This window comes from Dioscorea cayenensis, chromosome 5 (assembly GCF_009730915.1).
Source record: "Dioscorea cayenensis subsp. rotundata cultivar TDr96_F1 chromosome 5, TDr96_F1_v2_PseudoChromosome.rev07_lg8_w22 25.fasta, whole genome shotgun sequence".
Taxonomy (NCBI): Eukaryota; Viridiplantae; Streptophyta; class Magnoliopsida; order Dioscoreales; family Dioscoreaceae; genus Dioscorea; species Dioscorea cayenensis.
In genome coordinates, this window is record NC_052475.1 from 430,510 (window position 1) to 449,734 (window position 19,225).

A 19,225-nucleotide genomic window follows, 5' to 3' on the forward strand; every position below is an offset into this window, starting at 1 on the left:
AACAAAAAAAATTTTAAAATGAAATGATCCTTTCAAAAAAAAAAAGAGAGAGAGAAAATAAAGGATGAGAGAATGTAAATTAAATAATTTTTATATAAAAGTAAATTCTCATATAAAAGCACAAAATGGTAATGAAAAGAGAAACAAGAAGTTAAAAAATAGTTTAGAGGTTAAAAAACAAAATTTTAAAAGAACAAGAACATACATAGGAAGCATAACAAAAACATGAACTGATGAACAAAAAATGAAGAACATGAAGAAGCAAGAGGAAGAGTAGCCGAAAGAGGAGAAGAAGAACAAGAACAAGAACAAAAAACGAAGAACATGAAGAAGAAAGAAGAAGAAGAAGAAGAAGAAGAAGAAGAAGAACAAAAAGGATGAACAAACATGCTTCCTCTCATCAACTTAAAAGGATTGTGGTGAAAATGTGGCTTCACATTGGCAAAAATGCTTCCTCTCATCAACTTCAAAGTGGTGATACCGTGATAAATAACCTCTAGCCATCATAGCTATGATCTAGTTTTCCTTTACTGGCCTATTGAAATGCTATATATGAATCATCAAATAATCAAATCAAGTTAACCACAGCATTAACGCACTAATCAACATATAATTGCTTACTACTTAGCATTGAAAGCTATGAAATTTGCACAAAAAGAAAATAAGGTAAAGCTATGATAATTCAAAGAAAGAAAGACAGGGACAAGAACAATTATAGAAAGAAAGAAGGAAAGAAAAAAAACCAACCTATTAAGATTGGAACAATGGCATCCTTAATTGCTTCCTTTTTGGGCAGCTTCCATTCTGCTTGGGGTCTTATGTTTATTGCTTCAGGGCCGGAGGAAAGAAAGACTGAGCTAATGAGAGGGTGGGAGACCTCATCTGGCCTGAGGTTGACAATGGAGAGAAATGGAGCCTTGGTATTGCAAATCTCAAGAAGCATAGTGGGAGGGATCGGAGTGTGTGCAACTTTGGCAAAACCACAGTCCAGCAGATGAAAAGGAGGATGGGGATAAGAGTTGAAGAATCAATCCCGAGATTTTACTCGGGACATGAATCCAAAGAACTAAAAAAGTCAAAACCAACTGAAACCAAACCAGTTGAGTAAGTAAACCAATTTTTCAGTTTTTTTTTTATGGTTTTAGTTTTTTTCCCACCCTTAGGTATGCTGTAATATATATTTATATATAGGATGTTTTAGTCACCATTGATCCTTGGCCAAAATGTTTTGGATGAGCAATCGGTCTAGTGACTTATTCAACTTCACTGTTTCCAAAATTAAAGTAGCCAATTCGACAACCTCTTCAAGCACACCTGCCAGAGAATTTTATCATCATAAAATTGATCATAAGAAAAGATAAAAAAAACTAAAAGGTATCAAGCCAAAACACGCATGCCAGCAAATCATTTGAGAAACAAGCATTTTATTATTTTCAACAAAATATTAAAGCAAACACTTGATAATACCAAACAGGTGTTTTTTTTCCATGAAACATGAATTTGCTTCAACCAAATTCAAGAATTAAGATAAATAAATATTAGCTGGAAGATCAAGATATTGGGAGTGATTGAACATAAAGTAAAAAATCTTCCTTAAGGATGCAAATATTTCAGATTCAACATACTACTGCACATACTATTTTGTTCTTTCCACATATCTAATAGCATAAATATGTAGACTTGGCTTCATACCAAAATATTAAAAATTGATCTGGCTCATCCACCAAACTCATCTAATTCTGATAAAAACTGCTGATTTCAAGTATTCTAATAAAATCTTTATTTTCAACTTCTTTGCAGCATATGTTACTGAAAATAAAACAAGAACTGTCCTGGTTCTCAAAGAAATGTTAGAATAATACAGTAGATCAAATCTGGGCAGACAAATAAAAAAGAATTGATAATGCCATATAACTAACTTAGATGAAATAAATAAAATGGAAAACTTGGCACATGATATACAACAAAGAATGCACTTTACAGTGCTAGCAATTGTGCACAACATAATCCTGTAAAAGAAGAAAACAATATCATTTGAGAAATAGAAATGGCAAATTATGTACTTGTATATTATTATGTTCATGAAAACTCAGCAGTGAGTGTGCAGCCTCCACACAGTTTTCCAGTTATGAACTTATCGTTACTAGTTTATTGCTAGATACCCGCAGGTATATTTGCCTTGCCGTCAGCTGGACTAATAATAGTATCCTCTAAATATACTTAAAAAAGAAGCTTTGCAACTTCAAGCCTAGAATAAAGATGGTACTAGGCACTTTTATATTTGTGCAAGTTAACAGAGAGCACATGGATAATTATGCTTTCTGTATGACATGAACACTGATCAAAAGATGATATGTTAATTAGTGAATTTGATTTTGTCAAAATTTCATCTATTAACACTTGTTTCTTTCATATATATATATTATGGATCTGGTTTATCCCCTTTTCTGAATAAAAGAAAGAACAGTTGCATCACTTATGTGTTTCAATATGGAAGACACAATCAACTGGAAACATAACCTCATTGCAGAAGCCATCTTTAACAAACATCTCATACTCTTAACCATTGTTCTGCTGCATGTCAACTGTGACCTGCACAAACATGAAGTTTAGCATCATAGCATGGTATATGTTATTTAGAGCCCTCTAATGAGTAACAAAAATAACTTTCAAAGAAAAAATAAAATCAAAAGATGCATTCGCTCACCAGGTCAAAGACAAAAAGCAGATTCATTGAAATGAATGTACTAGCCTGTAACAAAATCAGGATTAAAAGCAACCGATCCTTATGAGAACTTAAGTCGCACTCCATGCAGAGAGATATACTTGATGCTATCTCAACATTATCTAAGTCCAGATAGTCCAACAATTCCTGAATGTACTCACTACTCAGAAATTCCTATATGAGAAAAACATTTCTACTATTATGCGGCAATGTCAAAAGAAAGCATTTCTATGCATATTTCAAACTTAAAAATAAGCCAAATAGGAACATGAAAATGGCAATGTCACAGTTCAATAGTTAACTGGTACTTCAATCGTAAAGGCAGAATTTTCAAACAAATAAACGAGAGAAAAATAAAGTGAGATATTTTCACAACAAAACAGTTAAAATTATGCAAACAAATAACTGCCTGATCCTGTCACTGAAAGTGATGTGCATAGAAGAAGTCATGCAACGATATAGAAGTCTTCTACTTAAAGCACCGAACATAATATGTGCCTTCAGAATTGAACTCCAATCACCACTTGTGTATATGGCACCAAGGGAGTTGAATTATTAGGCAAAATTAAAATTAAAATTAAAATTAAAAGATGGTTCTCATTCAGAACTAAGACTTAATAATTCAATATTTAATAAGTAAATTTATATTAGTGAAGAAGTGATACACATATCAATTTAAATGTTTGAGGTACTGGTCCTTTAATAGCATGGCAAAAGTAACATCAACTAAGAACCTACAATTGATGAGATTATTTCCTGTGTTTTTTCATTGATTTCCAAATCTCATGCATGGAAAAAAAAATGGAATTATGTCATAACATCAACTAAGAACCTACAATTGTTAAAAAAGAAGACAAGTACTTGCAATTACATTGCCTTTGAAAAAAACACATTGAAAATGGACAAATATCATAAATAAAACTGTCATAATATAAGATTTAAATAAACCAGCATCAATTAAATGGCAACTGAAAACTTGGCAAGAGGAAAGTCAAAAGATTCAATCAAATAATTAGGTAACTCAACTAGCATATAAAACCAACTTCCAACAGAATATAAAATACAAAATCCTTTGCAAATAGGATTATAGGTTTTCAGAACTCAACAATTCATCTAAAATGTAACACAATTTAGAAATAAGCTTTGATTAAGCAACATGGCAATACAAACTAGTAGCACATCTTGCATTTAAGTAAAACCAGTAAAATTTATTAGCACTTGAAGGAGTTTAAATTTTAATATCACTAGGCCTTATACTTACAACAATGAATTAACTGAAGCTTTAGTGGTCCTAACAAAGCAAGACCTTTAACAAATACAAAACTTGACATGTCTAATGGAGTGGATTGATCATCTGGGACATTCTTTAGAAACTCTACTACGCACAGTCTTTCAGACATTATAGAGTACAAGAGCTTGAACACTGTCTACCAAGGTGATCCATCTACAAGCCAACTCGGCAACTCTTCTGCTTAAATTGATTGCATAGATTATTTGTGTCTAACACCCCATATAAAAATGGATCACAAGTTAATTAGCATGATGACTAAATTATTAAATCTTCTAATAGAAAACACAGGAAATATGGCTGGTTTGATGCGTTCACTTGTGATCAAGAACAAAGATTATGTTATATCAATATCTAAGTAATCGTTAATTAACAATGAAAAATCATTACAGCCACAACATGATTAATCTCCTAGTCAAACACTTATCGCCGTGAATATAATACAATTAACAGTTACCCAACAACCCTGCCAACAAGCAGTCATGAGGGCATGAAAAATTAAACTAACAAATGAACATATCTATAAATCAGGGGGAAAAAAACACAACCAACTTTCCAACACTTTAAACCTAGAAAAACTAAAAACAAGAACAACATTCCCAGATCATTTCATCTGTAAAACTTAGGCCAAAGCCTAATTCCAAATCCAGTATAACCTTAAAACCCAAGGCCAAAATCCTAATCCTTTAACCCAACCACCCCAAACTAAAAACCTAATCGGAAAACTACTATAACATTAAAACCCAAGGCCCAAACCTTGATACCTCAACCAGTATAACCATAAAACCCAATTTCCCAGCAGGGAAGAGAAAATCAAGCATAGGCCCAAGATACTCTCCCCTACACACATAAATCAAATCCTTGTCCTATACTAGTTTTAAGAAATGATTTGGAAATAAAGATGTTGTTTAGATTTATTGGTTTTCATAAACTTGTGATTTTTTGTAAACAATATGCAGAAAAAAAAACTGACGTAAGAAAATCAGTTAGGTCATTGATATTCTAGGAAATTAGAATAATCAACTAAAGGGATACAAAAGCATAAAGACATTTTAAATTTTTCTGGGAAAAAAAACATGGAAACAAAGTTCAATTTCGCATACCTGAGGTTTGAAAACTTTAAGGAAATAAATAAGAAGCCCTGTATGAAGAATAACCAGCTAAAACAAAAGATAAACAAAGAAGGTAGAATTTGTTAAATGGTGAAACTCAATAGCACAACACAACAAAGAAACAGAACTTAAGTTTTCTGAGCAAAGACAGAGTTATAACAATAATGGTGGATTGGCATGGTCTAGGACCATGATGATTGTAATGAGGACGTTTGAGAGACGGTTATAACATGCATTTCTTCAAACGGACACTAGCATATAGTGACGCCCCTATTATGCAAGTTTTTATTTAATCCAATGGACATTGATCCAGCAGGATTGACAACCTTCTCTGTTTTCAGGCCAAATAGCAGATGGTTGCAACCACAGATAGTACACTGTTTGGTAGTTTTCAGCTATAAGAATGTAGTCATACACCATATGTTATGACACTTCAGATAACAGTAGATAGAAGAAAAGTAAGCCATTCACAGTTAGATCCAAGTTTAGAAAAGTATCATCAAAATGCTAGAAAAGGCACAACAACAAATTGCACTCACACGCCTCTGATTTGGAAAGTTGATGCCTAGTAAAGATCTATTGAAATTTTAAAACTAGGCAGGAATTATTTGGTGGGCTGCTGATGCTTAACACCACCAAGATAAATAGCAATGCTCAACTTGGTTACTTGAGTTGTTGATAGAAAAGGTTGACTTTCCTATTTAGTCTTTGTCTATGCCAACTGGTTTTGGGACATCCCAAAATAATGGTTTTTTTCGTTAACTGAATTACAAAAAAATAAGAATATTACAGATAGTAATGCATAATAAGAATTTCGGTGCCAAGATTCATATTGGCTCTATATTAACCTTAAACAAACTACCATTGCTCATGAATTGATCATTAGGGCAAGAAAACACTCCCAAAAGAAAAAAAAAATCATTACACCTTAAATCCTTTCAAATATCTTAGAACCAACTAGAAATTTAAGACAACAATTGAAAAAAAAAAAATCTCATTTACATACAATACCAAGAAAGAATCTCCTACTTACACTATATTATCTTGATGAAGGCTATCATAGCTACGTCTTTTCTTTTTTTTTTTCACAGCTAAATGCATAACGAATAATCCATTGATGATGAGCCACATTAAAAGCATATGCATTATTCTAATGAAACATAATTTGTCGGGATGTCAAGACATTCTTAGATTGAAGATTATAGAGGACAATGAATAATATAACAAACTAGAACCAAAATCTTGTAATTTAAGACTATACATAAAGCAATGTAACATGTTCAAGAAGAATGTGTATCCTCACTTGCAATAATAGAGATATCTGAACATATATGTATGAGCACGTAAGCACACACACATCGTAGAAGGAACTCGTTCTTGCAGTTCTTGCAGAAGCATGTAATTCAAAACAAGAAATTCATGCACGTCCAATGTGATCCCAATCATAAAATTGATAATAGAATCATAAATGAGCATTAGAATAAACTATACATTTATTTCAAAACATGGATATATAGGATAGGAACTTTAAGTCCCTGATAGAAATTACCATATCACTAATAGATAATAGGTTTAAGGTCTCCTCGATATTTAGCAATAGGTGAACAAAGTTCAAGTTCCAACCCCTATCTTAGCTTTAGCATGCATTTAATTAGTAATTACATTAAATAAATACCCAAAAAAAGTTCAATTAACAAAAAAAACCACAAGAAAATTTGCATGATTACCTTCTAAATGAACTTGTTTCTTGAGCATCTGAAGAAGAATGCCCATCTGTAGAAAATTATGAAAGAAAATGATAAAATTCAAATCTGTATCTTAATAAGGCATTTTTAGCAAATGTAAATAAATAAGTAACTTACTTGCTTTTGTTGCGTATGTTCTACATCAAATTATTGATGAAATTTAGTGTCTGTTATGGACATTATTCACGGATCATCTGAGGAAAAAACAAGCCACACATGAGGGTTTTTAAAAGTATTTTCATAGGCATCCAACTAGATTAGCAAGACACTAACCATATGCCAAGTTGACTAGGAATTAATTAACACGATGAATACAACTAGATTACCATTTAATACAACAAACTAAAAAAATTACTGGGCCTCAACCAAAGAAGAACATATTCAAGTATGTTACCCATTGAAAGCAAGCGGCAGGCACAAAAAAGTTAATCATGAAAGATGTGGGGAAATGCCAACAGTGCTTTCCCAAGTTCATGTCAGAAAAAAAAAAAATTGGATACTGTTGGAACAATAAGAACACAGAAATTTGACTAACATGGTAAATAAAAGCTCTACAATCTAAGAACCAATAAAGAAAATTAACTAAAAATTCATTCAAATATTTAGGTGAGTAGGCAACTTAATGTACATCCCAAACCAAATTTTAATATATTACATAATATGAAGCCAAAGGAAACAGGATCATTGGTTTTCAAAACTCAATGATTAACCTAGATCATAACATTACAATTTAAAAATCATCCTTGATTAAATAGCATAATATAACAAACTAGTAGAACATCATGTGTTTAGTAAAAACCAGTTAAACTTAACCTGCATCTAAAGATGTTTAAAATTTTACCATCACAACATCGAGTACTAGCAACAATGAATTGACCGAAACAATAGCATCAAGAGTCCGAACAAAACAAAACCAACAACTACTAAAGTTTATTTATCTATTTAGGCTATGCTATTGGTTCCTTCTTGCAGGCTGTTAGCCATTTTAATAAAAAAATAAGAGTTTGTACAGTTTACACCACAAATTGATCCATCTATAATCCACTGTAATAACTCATGTACTAAAAGAGATTAAGCAGCTAACCTATTCCGCACACAATATGACATCTATATATGGACCACAAGCTAATTAGTATGATGATTAAATTATTAAATCTTATAACAAAAACAGATCATATATGGCTGGTTGTACACACTAACTTGTGGCCAAGAACAAAGATTAACTTATGTCAATTCCAGGTAGTCCATAATTAACAACTGAAAAGCATTACAGCCATAAAACCATGAATTTTCATGTTAACCAATGTTGCAGTGGAGATTACACAATCCTACAACTTTAAATGGAAACTGTCATGAGGATGTGTAAAATTATGACTAAAACAAACATATGTGAGAACTTAAAGAAAACTCAACCAATTTTTTCAACAAAAAGCTATGGTTTAAACTAAGAGAAATTAATTGATTATAAGTTTCAACAATTAACATTTAACATGCTACTCTACATGGAAACTGTCATGAGGATCTGTAAAATAAAAGAGCGGCCCTGACTAAAATGACCATAGTTTAAAACTTAGAAAAGTCAACCAATTTTTTTAAACAAAAAATCCACCTTTAAACTAAGAAAACCCAAAAACAAGAACATCACTAATTTAAGAAATAAACTAGTTAACACATTATCAAATATCATAACATTTTCACATCCACCCAAGAATTAAGCCAAAGAAATAAAACATAAAGAACAAGGAGTAAAACTCTTGCATCTAAGACAAGTATAACTTTATAATCTAAGGTCGAAATACTAATCATTAAATAAGTAAATCCATAAAGTCATGTCTAATTACTAAACTAGCATAACAGCATAAACCAAAAAAATCAAAATCCTAGTCTTTAAACCAGTACAAACTTAAAACCAATTTCTAAAAGAGGAGGAAATCAAGCACAGTGGTGAGATCTTCATTCTTTCTGAAACCCTATAGGGAGGGATTAGCAGGGAGAGTGTCAAATCCTCTCTTCCACACACATAAATTTGAAACCCCAAACCAATATAAACTTATAATTTGAAGATGCACTTTAACTGGGTGAAAAAAGAAAAATCAGCAGCACCCTTGAGATTCTTCACACCCTTTCATGGTGAAGAGAGGAAAGAGGCTTCAAACACAAAACTAAGTGAGCTTTACCAAGACCGTTGCCTATATGGCACCAGGGGACTAGGGGAGCTGAAGTTCTAAAAAACAAAAATACATAAATAAATAAATGGATGTCATTTAGAACTAGGACTTGATAATTCAATACTTAGAGAGTAAATTTATATTGGTGAAAAAGTAATATAATATCAATATAAATGTGTTATTTCAGATTGTTTATAACTTTATATAATTAATTTATTAAGGATATCAGTAAAAGAAAATGCTTAAGGTACTCATACTTTAATGGTATGGCAAATGGAGGCCATCAATGAAAGAATTATTATAAGTGAGAACCTTAAGCATGTGTGGAATATCTCATTCACTCTTAGAGTCTCATGTAAAGCAGACATAACTTCTTCACAGCAAAGGAAGAAAGATATCTGGATACTTGTTAAAGGAAAAAATACTGTTGAGTAATGTAAGACTGAAACAACGGAGATGCCAAAAGGATGCCATATTGAGGAAATAAAAATGCCATCATCAAACCTTTCCTATGCCCAGCCAAGTCCCATATGAGTTGGTTGCTTGCCAATCTGAAAAATCTGCAAAGCCTCGTGAGCAGTGGCATCAAGCTTGATGCCTAAGAAATTTGTCTTTATGAGCAGATGTGAGAAATGCAAAGTTTCAAACAAAGGATACAGCGAGCAACAGATATTGAAAAGAAAGTAGAGAAGCAACCAAATGATAGAGTAAGTATGGTTAACATCCTCGATTCTGATTTAAGTGCCACCACATTCCTTTCATTCAAAAGTAGCAAGAATCCCCTCGTTCTCTAGCATAGCAAGAAGCTCCCCACCAGCATGAATATAGACCTCAGTTCCTAAATCCATCATAGATTTAAGCTGCAATGAATGAGACATAAAGCATTGTTAGCAACAGTTTTTTAGCAAACCAAAATAAATGCATAAATAACGAATACAAAGCAGACATTCACTCGATAACTGCTGAACAGTCTAACAGACACTTCTATTATAAAAAAAGCCGAAGAGTTTGAGTAAATAAAGAGCATGCATTAACAGGCTTCAATAGGAGAAGACTGAGCATCTCAGTTGTGCGACTTCAACCGCTTCTCTCTTTTTCTTCACTGTATTAGCTTTTCCATCTCCTTTCTCTGCCATTTTCTGAGCATTGCATACACATTAATTCATTTCCCATTAAAATCAAGACCTTTCAGGATTTTAATAAAGAGAGTATATATATTAACAATCATAGTATCTTTTCTACTTAAACACATTGTGTTTTAACATTACATAGATAGATTTAATAAGCATAAGTTACTAAATAAACATGATTTGTTAGGACTAGTTTTCCACTTACAAAGCAAATTCACTACCTGACATTCAGTCCATCATCCATTCCGGCAACTCTTAAATAAAAACAGAAAAGAATTTCATAAAAACAATGAAAGGAAAATGGTGAAGAAACACTTCTGCAAATAGATACTAATTAGAATAACACCAGTGTCATGTATAAATAGATACTAATTAGAATATTCTATAAATTTTAAATCAAATTTGCTATTCGATATCAACAACAATGATCTACTCAATAATCACCCGACACACTATAGCTATGCATGCTTGTTCAAAGCTAAATATTGAGCTTCGGATAAGTTTCACTGGTCTCCCCTCCACCTGCTTCATTGTAGAAATCAGCCACATACTTACCTGAGTTTTGGTAGAAATCAGGTCCTTAGGTACAAATCTCCTCATTGTAAAGCAAAATAAATCTCTCTCTCTCTCCAATATCGTGCAATGGATTAGAGAAATGAGCAATATATGTCTAAATTGGCAGTAAATCAAGTTTAAGTAGCAGAAATGAAGTCCGGAAAAAGAGTAATAAATTACATGAATGAGATGGATCTCGGATCAAATTCTCGTCCACACTCGTATTGGCAAGGCCGGGCAACCGTTGAATCTGATCTCCAGAAGACGGCGTGCATTCAGGACGATCAGGATCAGGGTTAGGGTTTATCGAGGAGACAGCGGCGACCTGAGACTGGGAGTGGCTTTCAAAGAAGTGCCGGATGCCAAAATTGGACGGCTGCGATGGCTGATTGTGTTGGGTTGGTTAGGTTTTCTTGAAGAAGACGATGAGCTGGCTCGCTTCCTCGGCGCCATGGGAGATCGTTCTAGGTTTAGGGTTTGCAGGGTTTGGTGGCGATTATGCGAAGGAGAAGAGAAGCAGGAAAATTAGTTTTCCCGCTCAAAAATCAGATGATCAGAGAAGACGATGGCTTGAAAAAAGGGGCTCATGGACTATTTATAGGAGCCTAATTATTTTCAAAATATCTTTTAAAGCTGATTTATTACATATTTTATTTCCATAAATATATTAATCATGAGATAGAATCTCATTTACCTAATTATATATTGTATTTTCATAAATATTTTAACAATGATTAAATCCTTAGATAAAGATTGATATCATTAACCAGATTCACATTCCACTAATTTGTTTATTTTTATAAAACGTTTGAAGATGTTAACGTTAATAAAAGAATCTAATTATGAGATACTATCTTATTTAAAATGATTTTTGGATTATACAACATGTGAGTCGTTAGTTTCTTTCCATTTTTAGAGATTGATACAACGGATAAAATTTTTTAATATGATTGAATTTTTAAAAAAAATCAACTTATATCGTTAAGCAAATTCACAAACTACGGATAAATATTTTTAGAGCTATTTTTGGGGCTTGATACAACGGATAAATATATTTAAAATGATTAAATATTTAAAAGAAGATTAATTAATGATTGGATGCTATCCCGTACCTGTCATCCCATTATGACTTCTTCCCAACTCTCCCTCTCCCTCTCCCTCTACCTCTACCTCGCTTCAACCCAACCTCCCGCTGAGTGGCGGAGCTAGAATTTAAAGGTTAGGGGCCTTAGGGGAGCGAATTAAAAAAATAAATAAATAATTAATTAACTAAAAAATTTATATTTTTAAAATTTATTTGTATGATAATTTATAATTTAATTTATAAAAATTAGATGTTTAAAAAACTCTACTAAAAATGTAATTTTATATATTATATAAATTAATTTGTAGAAAAATTTAAAACCAAAACATAGATTTAAAAAAAGTGCTATATAAAGTAATTTATAAAATATTAATAAATCAAATAATAAAATTTTGATAATATTTTTTTAAAAAAATATTATGTTTTAGATTTTTTTAACAAAAAGTCGATGTGTCAGATAGATTTGGGACAGTCTTGACTCGAATGAAATTTAATTATTTCATCTAAACACTCTCAATCGAGGATGAAGAAGTCTAAAACTTTCTACACTCCATAGTGCAGCACTGATGTCAACCCATTTCTATTATTGTTTTTAATGAGTTTTAAACTAAAGATATTGTTTAGTATTATTACTTTGTAAGCCTTTTTGGTTATTTTAGACTATATCTATCAATTTGTAAAAAATCAATTTTAAAAAAAATAATAAAAAAATAGAGAGAGAGATTAAAACTTAGAAAGATAGAGATAGGAGGCCGGAAGAGAGAGAGAGAGAGAGAGAGAGAGAGAGAGAGAGACGGCGGGCGAGGGGCAAGGGGGGCGCCCGGAAAGAGAGAGTCTATGGAAAAAGGGAGTAAGAGAGAAGGGGGAGAGGGGCCGCAGGCGTCAGCCGCCCCCCCTCTCCCTCCGCCCCTGCATTCCATCGGAAAGGACCCATCACACACCCTAACTCCAAAAACCGATGCCTTACCACTTGGCTATACTCCATACGGTCGGGTCCCGCCGTTCGCCGCCATGGATCCAACCAGAGCCTTCCTCAAAGACGTCAAGCGCATCATTATCAAGGTCATCTCTCTTCTCTTCTGCAGATCTCTTCTTCTTCTTCTCGCTTTCGGGTCTTTCGAAACATAGATATTCATTTGTTCGTCAATAAAATGCTGCCTGTTTTTCCAAATCCTCTTGACCGCATCGATATATGCATGCGTATTTCATTCGTTTGAAGGAAATCCTCGTTTAATGTGAAGGTGGGAACCGCTGTTGTCACTAGAACTGATGGGAGGCTTGCTTTGGGAAGAATTGGAGCTCTTTGCGAGCAGGTATCGATGAATACTGTTAAAAATCCAATTTTTAAGTCATTGGTTGTAGATTTGTGGTTCCTAATTTGAGTGAATTGAAAATGCCTGTAGATCAAAGAACTGAACTCATGCGGGTTTGAGGTCATTTTGGTTACTTCTGGTGCTGTTGGTGTTGGCCGGCAAAGGCTTAGATACCGGAAGCTGATCAACAGCAGGTTTTGTATGCCCTCTGTATTTGTCATTTTCCTTGTATCCTTTCATGGGGACTATTTTAAAGTGCCATAAATGCAAGGACATACATGATGACCACATAAAAAATGTGGGCCATGAACCTTGATTAGTGTCAATGCGACAAGTTTCTTTACAATACTTAGCTCATTGTGACCAAGATTGTGCTTTTCTTGTAGTGTTACTCTACAATCAATCAAAAGTGGATTTTTTTTCCTTGTAGTTCTAAACTTGGGCTGTTAGAATAAGATTAATTGGCCTGTTGATTTTTCATGTACTATAAATGAAGATAAAGTTATAGCCTAGCATCAAAGGGGATGGCATTCTGCCTTTTCTGTTTTTAAGAATTTGGCTTCCGAGCAAAGATTATGACTGAAAACTTGTTCGTTATTGTAGTTTTGCTGACCTTCAAAAACCTCAAGTGGAACTAGATGGAAAAGCTTGTGCTGCCGTTGGCCAAAGTGGTCTCATGGCTTTGTATGATGCTTTATTTAGTCAGGTAAAAATCATGCTTCATTCCACTATAAATTGCTTATTGATGTACAGTAACTGTTCTTGTTTATCATCAGTCAGGTCAGGTGTCCAAGTACATCTACATTCTAGCTTATCTTTTCACAAAATTCTCATCACAAAATATATTTCTAACGCAGCTGGATGTGGCCTCATCTCAACTTCTTGTGACCGATAATGATTTTAGAGATTCAGACTTCAGGACGCAGCTTACTGAAACTGTGAATTCGTTATTAGCACTCAAAGTGATTCCTGTTTTTAATGAAAATGATGCAATCAGTACTAGGAAGGCTCCTTATGAGGTTTGTTCTATGCCTACATTTTATATTTTGGTCCAAGCATGTGTTTATTTTGTCTATTTATTTTTGGAAGAACAGATGCTTTCTTGCAATGCTTTTAGTGAGCCTTTTCTCCTTGTTCCATGCTATTTTTGTGATATAAAGTTAAATGGTTTCATGTCCCCAAGTTCATGTGTCTATGATAGCACTTAAGGATGATGACTACATAAAAAATAATCGAGCTTCTCTTTTTGTTTTGGTAATGATCATTCTTAATTATGTAGAAAATGGCTTTCATTGTTGTTATATGATTTTGAATGTAACGTTCTGTATAGTAAATACTTATAATCTTTTTGTACTCTGCTTTCTTACTCTGCTTTACTCATTGTCATTTACAGGACTCATCTGGTATCTTTTGGGACAATGACAGTTTGGCAGCTTTGCTGGCATTGGAGTTGAAAGCTGATCTTCTTGTTTTGCTCAGTGATGTAGAAGGTCTGTATAGTGGTCCTCCAGGTGAACGTGATTCAAGGATTATACATACATATGTAAAGGAAAAGCATCAGGGGGAGATAACTTTTGGGGATAAGTCCAGAGTGGGAAGAGGTGGGATGACTGCTAAAGTAAAGGCAGCTGTTTATGCTGCTTCTGCTGGAACTCCAGTTGTTATCACCAGGTATTTTCATTCTTGAGCTGCCACTTCATCTCAGCATGCCTGCCGGATTGTGAAAAATATATGTTGCACTTCCAGTTGATTATTTGATTGATTTGTGCTTTTATTGCTGCCTTACAAAGAACAGTTCTATTACTTCAGCTGAACTTTTAAGTTCTGTTTTATTTAAATTCACTTCCCTAGTGTTTGATATGTTTGTTGCAAAAACTTAAAGTGCAGCATAAAATTGATTTGATGGTAATTGCACATTTGCTTTCCAAGTGGTTTTGCCACAGATAACATCATCAAGGTACTCCAAGGAGAGAGAGTTGGTACTCTTTTCCATCGAGATGCACATCTTTGGGTTTTATCGAAAGAAGTTGGTGCACGTGAAATGGCTGTTTCTGCAAGGGAATGTTCAAGGCGTTTACAGGTATGAATCTAATTTACCAACTGTAGCTAATATGTTTTTCAAGGAACACTAATACCTAATTACTTTGAATTCTACTATTGTTTTCTATCAATAACCTGGGTTTTTTTTATATCATTCCGCAAACCCCATATTTATTTATTTGATTCTGGAAGTCCAGTTGGCTTAATTTTTTGTGATTTCTTTTTTTCTAGAGCCTATCATCAAATGATCGTAGGAAGATACTGCTGGCCATTGCTGATGCTCTGGAAGCAAATGAAAATTTGATTAAAATTGAGAATGAGGCTGATGTTGTTGCTGCTCAGCAGGCTGCATACGACAAGTCTTTGATATCTCGATTGACTTTGAAGCCTGGGAAGGCAAGATGCTACAAAAGAAAATTCTTTATTTTGTTTTATTGTATGATTGCAATGTCTGGTATTGCATTCCAAGGTTGTGTTCAAGTCTGAGGTATCATTTCAAGTGATACTTCTGTTTGAATATTGGAAATTCTATCTATTTGTTTTTCAAGTGCTTAGCAATTCTTGTTGTTATCGCCTGGAGATGTTACATTATCGGTCCAATCTAATTATTAACTGCCTCACAGATTTCAAGCCTTTCCAACTCCATTCGCATACTTGCAAATATGGAAGAACCAATTGGCCAAGTTTTGAAAAGAACAGAGGTAAGGATCATAGCTAATGAACTGCTTCTTCCATTTTATATGCTGGTTGAGTAATTTGAACCTTAGATTTTTATTTTTTTTCCTTTAGAGAACTTTATTATGCTACTTCTCTATTCACTTAACACAGTTCGAGGTGCACAATTTGGGTATTTGCTGTTGTATTAATGTCTTTGATTTAAATTCTTTCATATCTATCCAGCTTGCAGATGGTCTAATCTTGGAGAAGACATCATGTCCCTTGGGTGTTTTGCTAATTGTTTTTGAGTCACGACCAGATGCTTTGGTTCAGGTAAAAGTCTGTTCTGTACCTTCTGTATCAGTATTCAGTTTCTTGTGTGTTTGAGGGATTCCTTACAATGTGCTAGTTGACCTTGATGAAATATCAGCCGTAGTGTGTGTCTGTGTCACCTTGAAGGTGAAGGTGGACACATATGCCTTAAAGATGGACATGAGTGAAGTACACTGTTGGTTTAATAAACGCTTTATATTATTGAAGTTATACTTTGCAATTGATACTTTGATAAGTATGTAATTTTTACTCAAATCTTTTCCTTCTCTATGATTAATGTCTCATACTTTCTATCCTTCTGTTTTTGGTCCCGATGGTATAGATTGCATCTTTAGCAGTTCGGAGTGGGAATGGTCTTCTTCTTAAAGGAGGGAAAGAAGCCATGAGATCTAATGCAATCTTGCATAAGGTTTAGTTTGATTTGAACAGTCTTTCTTTGTGGTGTTGTACAATTTTACTAATTTCTTACAAAATCTTTTTATAAATATTATTGTATCTATAATTGCTAGGTTATTACTGGGGCCATCCCATCTAGTGTTGGTGAGAAGCTAATTGGACTTGTTACATCAAGAGATGAGATTTCTGATTTGCTAAAGGTGAGAATTGTATATAAGATAGAATTCAACCATGTAATAATCTATGTTTTCTTGCTAAGCATCGCAAAATTTGGCCAGCTTGATGATGTGATTGATCTTGTGATTCCGAGAGGAAGCAATAAACTTGTAACTCTTATCAAGGAGTCAACCAAGATTCCTGTTCTAGGTCATGCTGGTAAGATTAGTAAATCAATGACACTTTTTGTCAACTATATTCATGGCTCTGATTTTTTCCTGTATCATGAGTTATTCTTGCCTGCAAAAAGGATTTTTGAAGATGAAAGTTGTGTGAAGTTCCAGTTTCTTCTTTGCAGATGGAATTTGCCATGTTTACATTGATAAATCAGCTAATATGGACATGGCAAAGGGCATTGTTGCAGATGCAAAGTTAGATTATCCTGCTGCCTGTAATGCAATGGTACTTCCTGCCTTATTTTTTAAAGCTTTGGAACTTCTTCCTCCTTGATTTTTCCCTTTGGAAGATTATGTGTGTGTGCTTGTGTGTGCAGGAAACACTTCTTGTGCATGAGCATCTTCTAAAGACTGAAGAGCTAAATGATTTAATTGTTGCGCTTAGAGGAGAAGGTAAGATACTGTTGTTATATTTTACAGCACTTCTTTGAAATTGAATGCAACTTTATTAAATACTTCAGATTATGATCACTGCATATTTCAGGAGTTGTTCTCTATGGTGGGCCTAGAGCAAGTACTGAATTGAAAATTCCAGCTGCCCATTCATTACATCACGAGTATAACTCCTTGGCTTGCACAATTGAGATTGTTGATGATGTATTTGCTGCAATTGACCATATACATCGTCATGGGAGGTACGTAGATCACGCTGTCATGTTAATGGTAACTGTGGTATTACCTAGCATAGTTATGTTGCTGTATAGTTTTGCCCTACTACATAAGTGATGCTATCGGTCTGATTTGATAATACCTGAAAAGGGATTTTATCTTAACAATTTCAACCGGTCTAAAGCTTCATTATTTTGCGCTTTTGTATTGTCTCAGTGCTCATACAGATTGCATAGTTGCTGATGATCAAGAAGTAGCTCAAATTTTTCTTAACCAAGTTGACAGGTATGTGTTGTCTTCACCTCCGTAAGTGATATACTTGAGTGATGCAATGCTGATTGCTGAATCCCTTGTGTTCTATTATAATTTTGGCTGATAGGTTCCTGCATTTGTTGAATTTTTTTATGAATTAGTGGATTCTGTGCCCAATTTCTACAATGATTAACTTGCTGTCATAAATGTTCAGCTTGTTTTCTCACAATTCAATACCTGCAACTTTTGTTTTCTGATCATGCATAGAGAAATTCAACTAATATCTTTGTAATTGGTTATCCAACTAGAACTTTTACAGTACTATTGTGCATCAAATGACTTTTTTGCTTTTGAAGCTTTATTAAAAGTTTCTAAATATGCTTTCGTCATGTCCCAGTGCTAATTTTTCCATGTTTTTCTGTGCCATAAGTTTATTGTGCCTGAGAAAAACTTGATATCCTTACAGTGCCGCTGTCTTTCACAATGCAAGCACGCGTTTCTGTGATGGTGCACGTTTTGGCCTTGGTGCTGAGGTACACTTTATTTGGTTATCATTTCCGATATGTCTTGGTTATTTACTCAAGTTATCGATCTTGGTATACATTTCATTGTCTGGAAAAGGTTGGCATAAGCACAAGCAGAATTCATGCACGAGGGCCCGTTGGCGTTGAAGGACTACTCACCACACGCTGGTATGCTCTTAAACAAGTGTTCTACTAAGCTCTATTGGCTCCATATAAAATGAACAATTTTCTGGACAATGCATCACAATTAGTTCGTACTTTGATCGTATTCTGTCATCTTTTGCAATATCCTCAGGATCCTCAGAGGGAGCGGGCAGGTGGTGGATGGCGATAAAGGGGTTGTATACACTCACAAGAATCTCACTCTGTAGTGAACCCCTTACCAATTTTCCCTGGTGATGCTTAATCTATCTGTTTATTTCATGTTGTATAATTTATATGCTGTTTGCCATGAGCTTGTACCAGAAACCCTCAGATAGAATAAATGGCGTAATCCACTATGATTTAAGTTTATCGTTTTTCTTTGATTAGGCTCCTAGTTTTTCTTTTTGTAGTCTCTTTCTCTGTGTTTGTCTTCTCCTGTAGTTTTTCAGTTGTTCTTTCCTTCAATAAAACAGCTACGTGGTAGCTCTTTCTTAAAATTTAAAACTTTATCTTTGTCAGTTCCATTGATCTATTATTTAATCAGAGGATTGAATTCAAGTAAGACAGGCTATTTATAGATCAATGTATCATGACCATTACTGATTAAAGATATGAATATAATCATTCGAAATATATGATCATATATGAACATTTGATCCAGTGAAAGAAGGTTATGCAAAACATTAACTAATTTGGTTGCATTTGTGAGGAGAATGTATTGCTGTGCATGCACACCTATCATTGAGTCTAATCCTTCT

The 19,225-nt window shown here is 33.9% G+C and overlaps 1 protein-coding gene and 1 long non-coding RNA gene across 3 annotated transcripts; one reads left to right on the top strand and one right to left on the bottom strand.

Moving 5' to 3' along the window:
* Positions 1–358: 358 nt before the first annotated feature.
* Positions 359–9,934, bottom strand: LOC120260726. Of its 2 annotated transcripts, XR_005536484.1 has the most exons (6): positions 9,543–9,934; positions 6,988–7,064; positions 6,853–6,898; positions 2,708–2,752; positions 1,693–2,592; positions 359–1,314 (listed from the first exon to the last, which is right to left on the bottom strand). It is a non-coding gene; the product is annotated as an uncharacterized LOC120260726 (long non-coding RNA). The 2 variants fall into 2 exon arrangements; XR_005536483.1 differs by having other exon boundaries at positions 359–2,592.
* Positions 9,935–12,560: 2,626 nt separating this feature from the next.
* On the top strand, positions 12,561–18,848 carry LOC120261312 (delta-1-pyrroline-5-carboxylate synthase-like). The gene is made up of 20 exons (XM_039269162.1): positions 12,561–12,869; positions 13,049–13,120; positions 13,211–13,314; positions 13,724–13,826; positions 13,978–14,139; positions 14,514–14,791; positions 15,050–15,200; positions 15,392–15,556; positions 15,784–15,861; positions 16,061–16,150; positions 16,473–16,559; positions 16,660–16,746; positions 16,825–16,921; positions 17,061–17,164; positions 17,256–17,331; positions 17,423–17,573; positions 17,764–17,832; positions 18,266–18,332; positions 18,421–18,491; positions 18,619–18,848. The coding sequence occupies exons 1-20, from the start codon at positions 12,645–12,647 to the stop codon at positions 18,692–18,694; spliced, it is 2,313 nt and encodes a 770-aa protein (XP_039125096.1). The 5' UTR covers positions 12,561–12,644; the 3' UTR covers positions 18,695–18,848.
* Positions 18,849–19,225: the final 377 nt, after the last annotated feature.